The 7,500-nt window shown below is 31.0% G+C and overlaps 2 protein-coding genes across 2 annotated transcripts in view; one reads left to right on the forward strand and one right to left on the reverse strand.

Annotated features, from left to right (window-relative positions):
* Nucleotides 1-3,626, reverse strand: part of LOC125035185 — a 14,371-nt gene extending 10,745 nt beyond the window's left edge. The window contains exons 1-2 of the mRNA XM_047627414.1: nt 3,036-3,626; nt 230-400 (exon numbers count right to left, since the gene is read on the reverse strand). Coding sequence (XP_047483370.1) covers nt 230-400; nt 3,036-3,252 — 388 coding nt within the window. The 5' untranslated portion in view covers nt 3,253-3,626. The remainder of the gene's footprint in view (nt 1-229; nt 401-3,035) is intronic.
* Nucleotides 3,627-7,219: 3,593 nt separating this feature from the next.
* The window catches only part of LOC125035246, a 26,583-nt gene continuing 26,302 nt past the window's right edge, over nt 7,220-7,500 (forward strand). The window contains exon 1 of the mRNA XM_047627512.1: nt 7,220-7,500. This exon is cut by the window's right edge and continues 131 nt beyond it. The gene's annotated coding sequence lies outside the window, so the exon portion shown is untranslated.

Consider the following 7,500-nt stretch of genomic DNA (forward strand, 5'->3'; position numbering starts at 1 on the left):
ACGACATACACCTACAACAGTTTATTTCCAACTTCCAACAACTTCCTCATTTAAAGCTTATTAACAACTCACTTAAAACTTATTAACAACTCCTGACTGAAAACTTATTAACAACTTCCAACTCTCCAACTTCCTCACAACTTCCTCACAACTCTCTTACAACACACAACTCCCTCACTTCACTTCCTTCCCCACCAACTTCCTCACAACTTCCTCACAACCTCCTTACCACACGTCCCGCAGCTGAAAATATAGCGCGACGTCCATCCCGAGCTCTCCAGATGGTACACCCAACAGTAAGGAGACCGACACGTACACTGTTCCTCCACGCACACCAGCAGGGGGTCACTCCAGCGTGAACAGTCGCTGTTGGTACTGCACGGAAGGCTGGGGAGCTTCACTGAAGAGGAGGAGGAGGAAGGGGGAGGGGGTTAGTGGTGGTGATGGTGAGGAGGAGGGGGGGGGGTTAGTGGTGGTGATGGTGAGGAGGAGGGGGGGGGGTTAGTGGTGGTGATGGTGAGGAGGAGGGGGGGGGGTTAGTGGTGGTGATGGTGAGGAGGGGGGGGGTTAGTGGTGGTGATGGTGAGGAGGGGGGGGGGTAGTGGTGGTGATGGTGGTGAGGATGGTGGTGGTGGTGGTAAGGATGGTGGTGGTGATGGAGGTGGTGAGGATGGTGGTGGTGATGGTGAGGATGGTGGTGGTGATGGTGAGGATGGTGGTGGTGGTGAGGATGGTAGTGGTGATGGTGGTGGTGAAGATGGTGGTGGTGATGGTGATGGTTGTGAGGATGATGGTGGTGGTGATGGTGATGATAGTGATGGTAAAAATAATGATAATCATAATGATGGTAGTAGTAGTAGTAAAAGTAATGGTCATTATTATAATAATATTATTATTAATATTAATAATAATGGTAATAATAATAATAATTGTAATAATAATAATAATAATAATAATAATAATAATAATAATAATAATGATAATAATAATGGTAATAATAATGGTGATAATAATAATAGTAATAATAATAATATTAATCTTCACCATCATCATTATCATTATCATAATGATAATTATACTACTACTACAACAACTACTAATAACAAATTAATAATAATGATGAAAATAATAATAACAATAATAATAATAATAATAATAATAATGATAATAATAATAATGATAATAATAACAGTTATAATAATGATAATTATAAGTTTAACATTACTAACAACACCAACAATAACAACAATGAAAATAATGGTGATGATATTAATTACATTGATAATAATAACAATAACAATTATGACGATAATGATGATAATTGTCATTATCATTTTAATGTAAATAATAATAATAATAATAATAATAATAATAATAATAATAATAGTAATAATAATAATAATAATAATAATAATAATAATAATAATAACAATAATAACATTGATAATGATAATTATAATAATAGTGATACTGAAAATGATAATAGTAATAATATAAAAATATAGTAGTAACAGTAGTAGTAGAACTAGGACCAGTAGTAGTAAAAATAATAGTAATAATAATAACAATAACAATGATAATAATATTTGTGATAATAGTAATAGTTATGATAATAATAATGGTAAAGATAATGATGATGATAATATTAAGAAAAAATAGTAATAATAGTAATAATCATAATAATAATAATAATAATAATAATAATAATAATAATAATAATAATAATAATAATAACAATAATGATACTACTAATAATAACAATAATAATGATAATAATAATAATAACAATAATAATGATGATGATAATATTAACACTAATAATAATAATAACAACAATAATAATAATAATAATAATAACAATAACAATAATATCAATAGTAATAAAATAACAATAATAATTATTATTATTATTAATATAGTGATGATGATAATAATGATAAAAGTAAACCAATAATAGTAATAATAACAACAAACCTAGTGATACTACTAATACTACTATTACTATTACTACTAAAACTACTACTACTAATAAATGACAATAAAATCTATAATAGTAATAATGATGATAATGATGTTATTAAAAGAGAAAACTATAAACTATAATAATGATGATAATAACAACAATGATGATAATGATGTTATTAAAAAGAGAAAACTATAAACTATAATAATGATGATAATAACAACAATAACACTTGTGGTTGTGATAATATTATCATTATTATTATTAACATTGTTGTTACTATAGTGATGATAATGATAATAGTAATAATGATAGTAATAATAAAAATAAAATTATAATGTTATCATAATAATGATGATAATAATAATGATAACAATAATAATGATAATAATAATAAAAATAATGATAATAACAATGAGTTTTATCATTATTATATACACACACACCATCATCCTCATGGTTACTATCATTACAATTATCAGCAACCAAGCCCAAGCCCTCGCCAACAACAGCACGAAACGCATTCGAACATGGCATCAGCTCCCTCTCATCCACCTTTTCTTTGCGAATAACATAGACACCCCGAGTATAAAATTAAAAAAAAAAATGCCTCTACGACTTAATTCAATCACAAAAAGTATATATTGATAAAGCTATTTAGATTAGTTAGAGTGACTAACGCCTTTATACAAGAGTTAGAGGGACACGTTACCTAATTATACATTCGCTCGCTAAGTCACGTGATATCGATAACCACAGTGATAATATCTATAACTAGAACGTTGGAGAGCACCAGGAAAATAACAAAAAAGAAAAGAATAACATGTATTATGAATTTAGAAGCAAAAGTAAAGAAATTTAGGGAGCCTAAATGTAAAGAAAGAACGAAAAAAACGATATAGATATATATTTTTTCTCACCTTTGCTTTTATCCATAGAACAAAAATTAAATGATAATAAATAAATAAATAAGAAAAAATAAATAAATGAATAAGAAAAAAATAAATAATAGATAAATAAATGAGAAAAAAAAAAAAAAACAGAATAAATAAATAACGGCATATTTCCTCACCTTTTGTTTTATCCGTAGAATTTCCATATAAATCGGCCTCCTCTTGGCGACTGGTCTTCGCTTCCGTCACAGACACGCTTCCTAAGGGTGTGTTGCGAGGTCCTTTCAGATCCTGCACAATGGGTAATCCTGCAGGTTGCCATTGCAGAGTCCCTTCTGTTGTGCAATGAACTCCTACCATCCCCATTAAGAGCAGGAGATAATATTCTTTGGCCATCTTTTATACTATATATGTTATTTCCCCCTTTTTTTAAAATATATTTTATCCTTCAATCACCACACTTTGTCGAGTCTGAAGCAAAACATTGTCAGTCCCGAGTCGTTTTCGGGAAAATAAGGAACACGCGACGAATTACAAAATGGCGGTTTCACTCCGTCTCGCGTTCACTCATATTCTGCCTTTTTCTGTCTTGAAACGGGGAGAGAGGAGGAGGGGGATGGACTTAGCCACACGCACACGGACAGAGTACCTTACAAACTAAACGCCACGACCTCTAAGCTCCCTCTCTAGGATCCAGGACCGTAGTTCATCCTCGAAAAATGAAGGAAAATCTTCCACAGGCCAGACCCGCAATACACAAAGACACTGGTGGCGCGGAATTACAGGGAGATATAGCGGGGAGGGGAAAGGGAGGGTAGGGAGGAGGAGGAGGAGGAGGGGAAAGGGGGGGTAGGGAGGAGGAGGAGGGGGAGGAGGAGGAGGAGGAGGGGGGGAGGAGAAAGGGGGGGTAGGGAGGAGGAGGAGGGGGGGAGGGTGCCTGATAAGAACAAAGAGGGAGAGGGAGTGGGGTAATAGAGAAGGGAGAGAGAGGGGGGGATCTAAGCGAGGGAGTCACTGTGACTGATATATTCACGATAAGATTACGATAGTTCGTTACCCAATACCCTTTTGGATTGACGATTTATATCAGCAACATTGCCATATTGAAACTGCGATTCGAAGAAGAAGAAGAAGGAGAATAAGGAGAAGGAAGAAGAAGAAGAAGAAGAAGAAAGAGAAGAAGGAGAAGAAGAGGAAGGAGAAGGAGAAGGAGAAGGAGAAGGAGAAGGAGAAGGAGAAGAAGAAGAAGAAGAAAAAAAAGTAGAAGAAGAAGAAGAAGGAGAAGAAGAAGGAGGAGGAGAAGAAATCACACACACACACACACACTGACTCTCACTCATTCTTAAAGAACTCAAAAATTACCTAAAAAAAACCCCGATAATATGCCACCAAATCTAGGAAATGAAAGACAAACTACAAGAATATACAGATCTCACGAGGCGCCGTTGAGACTCGCCGAAAAGTGATAAATTGAAGGCTAAAAACGAGGAAGAGAAATATGCAAAAGTTTTAAACGTGACCAGAGATTCCTACATTCACTTGAATAAGAGGTATAAGTAACAATTAAATATTATGTCATCAATGCATTAAGGAGAATAGGCCTATAAAGGTGCCATAAACCCGGTTGGATTACATAACGAAGGTATACTGAAAATAACTCATTTTATAAAGGATAAATTTTTTTTTTTTTTATATAACTGTTGTAAAGCTGACTGGAAACGGACAGTAGAGTATAAAGTATAGAGAAGAACAATTATAAATCAATTGTCAAATAAAGATATAAAAAGGATAATAATCTTATTTCTACTACTACTAATAATACTTGTAGTGATAATAATAACATTATTGATTCTGATAATCATTGTAATAATCATAATAATAATAACAATAAACTGTACTTTTCAGTTATGATAATATCAATATTATCATCATCATTATTATTATAATTAAAAGAAGCGGAATTAAAGCAAAAGAATTTCTCAATTCCTAAATTTTCGCATGGCGGATTTTGTCAAAAGAAAGTGTCAGTGAATAGTGGACAGGTATAACTAATGATAATTATCAAGAATAACTAATGATAATTATCAAGAATAACTAATGATAATTATCAAGAATAACTAATGGCGATAATTATCAATTGAAAATGGTGTTCATTTAAGGTGATATAGTCAAAATATATGAAAAAAGAGAAAGAGATTTGAAAATGAGTGTCAAATGCGGGCAAAGAAGACGTCTTATGTTTAAAAACTAAATTAATAAGTAAGTAAATAAATATAATTGAATAAAGAAAATAGACAAATAGTAAAATCATACATTATACTGCATAAAAGTTTAACATAGCGTAATATCAAATATCATTTTTTTTTATATAATGTTGTAATAACGATTTACACCAAAATAAAACATTTGCAACAAAATTCGCAATGATAATATAAAATAAAAAAACAATGATAATAATCTTTTACTGAAACAATAAAAAACTTAGCTAATACGAGACTAGTACGACTATAATGTACAACGAAAATACAATTTGCACATCGTTTATAATAAAAAAAAAAAAAAATACAAGATGCTCCCTCCCCCCCGAAAAAAAGGACAATTATATAAAAAACAAAAACACATTTTTTTTTATCAAAACAAAACAAACAAACAAACAAAAGAATTATAACAAAGAACAAAAAAAAAAACCTTTTTAAAAACAAACAAACAAACAAAAAAACAATAGTTACTACATATAAATAACATTAATAACAATACTGACTCTGACGTCAATACCACCATATCTCTCGATAAACGCTAATTATGACTTTATCTCCATTTCCTGGTTTTATCGACGTGATAAGGCAATAAAACGTGACACCAGCTTTATCTGGGTTTTTTTTTTTCTCTCGTATATTTATTTTCATTTTATTTGTGTTTTTATCTCTTTGACAGTGTGCTTAAACTTTGTCTTTATACATAGATGAGGCAATTTTCATTATTATTATCGTCCTACCTATCTGATCTATTTTACGTTTTCTTTGATTTTCGGAAATATCTATTTTTGGGGGGATATTTTATTGCTATTTGGACTGTTGATAAAACTATTCATAAATGAGGTGTCTAATTTAACGATATTAGCAACTTTAGTAGTGTTAGAAGGTAAAAATCTCGGAATTCAAGGAAATTAGGTGTATGTGTGTGTGCGTGTGTTTGAGTGTGTGTGTGTTTGTGTGTGTGTGTGTGTGTGTGTGTGTGTGTCTGTGTGTGTGTGTGTGTGTCTGTGTGTGTGCGTGTGTGTGTGTGCTCTGCAAATATTCAAACGATAAATATTTGGAATGTGATAAAATTATTATTTTTTCTATTCACAATTTAATCTCGAATATTTCGTAAGAAAACATGAATCACAACGAAAAATAAATATATTGAACGTCTACAAAACATTATATCAGAGTTTTTAGACTGGTAAAGTGAAGAAACATTTAGAAACATGAGCCATTCTGTTGACATTATGAAGCTATAAACAGTTCTATATAGATGTAATCAAAACATAAAAAATAATACTAAAATAGAAAAATAAGTAAATAAAAGAAAATAGATAAAATATATCGACGTAGCAGTTAAGTGGCATCTGTCTGTCTAAAGCTTAACATTATTTTTCGTTGTAACTGTTTTCCCATTATTATTATTATCATTATTATTATTATTATTATTATTATTATTATTACGGTAATTATATTACTAATTGTGGTAATAATTATAATTGTGTAAACAGTAATACCAATTATGATAATTGTGATAATATAAAACAGATAGCGATGGCAATAATCTTTATCATAACAGTGATAGTAAGAATTATAAAAAATAATGGTAATAATGACAATAATAATATTAATATTACTCATAGTTAACAACAACAAATATGACTTAAATACACAGTATATATACGTAATACTAAAAACAACAAATATTATTAATGAAATGAATTTTGCATTTGCGTTTCGAACATCATATATTATGGAATTGATGCCAAGTGTCACCTGACGATACGGCTCCTGATAAGGCTTATCTTGCCAATCACAGCGTTGCCATACTGTTATCTGGGTCATAATATTCTCCAGAGTATTTCAGGTCATCTCGCTAAATTATATAGGAAATTTGACACCCCATTAGATCAAAATTTAGTTGAAGACTTATCGCTCCAGTCTAGGCTTATGATACAAATTTCAGAGTCAAAAGGACTGAAATTTGCAGCTGAAATATATTGTATCGTTTTACCTTGTTTCTGTTCTTTATGACACGGAAGTGTGACAACACTGTAGGTAAACTTACGATCAATTATATCAAAGATTATCTCAGTGTTGAAAGTGACAAGCGTGGAACGTGTAGGCTGTATATACTGGAAAAGTGTGCTTGAAGAAACCTTGCATTGTATATATATATATATATATATATATATATATGTATATATATATATCGATACAGTATCCATGGCTTCATATGGAAACACATGATAAAGTTTAACATATCGTGCATAAATTAGGCAAAAATGTACACATGAGAGATAATATTTAAAGGAAGGTATGGTGACTATGATAAAAAAGAAATATATATATATACATGTTATAGATATATAGAAAGATACTAGAACTAAAGAGGAAACAA

The sequence above is a fragment of the Penaeus chinensis genome, chromosome 19 (genome assembly GCF_019202785.1).
Source record: "Penaeus chinensis breed Huanghai No. 1 chromosome 19, ASM1920278v2, whole genome shotgun sequence".
Classification (NCBI taxonomy): domain Eukaryota; kingdom Metazoa; phylum Arthropoda; class Malacostraca; order Decapoda; family Penaeidae; genus Penaeus; species Penaeus chinensis.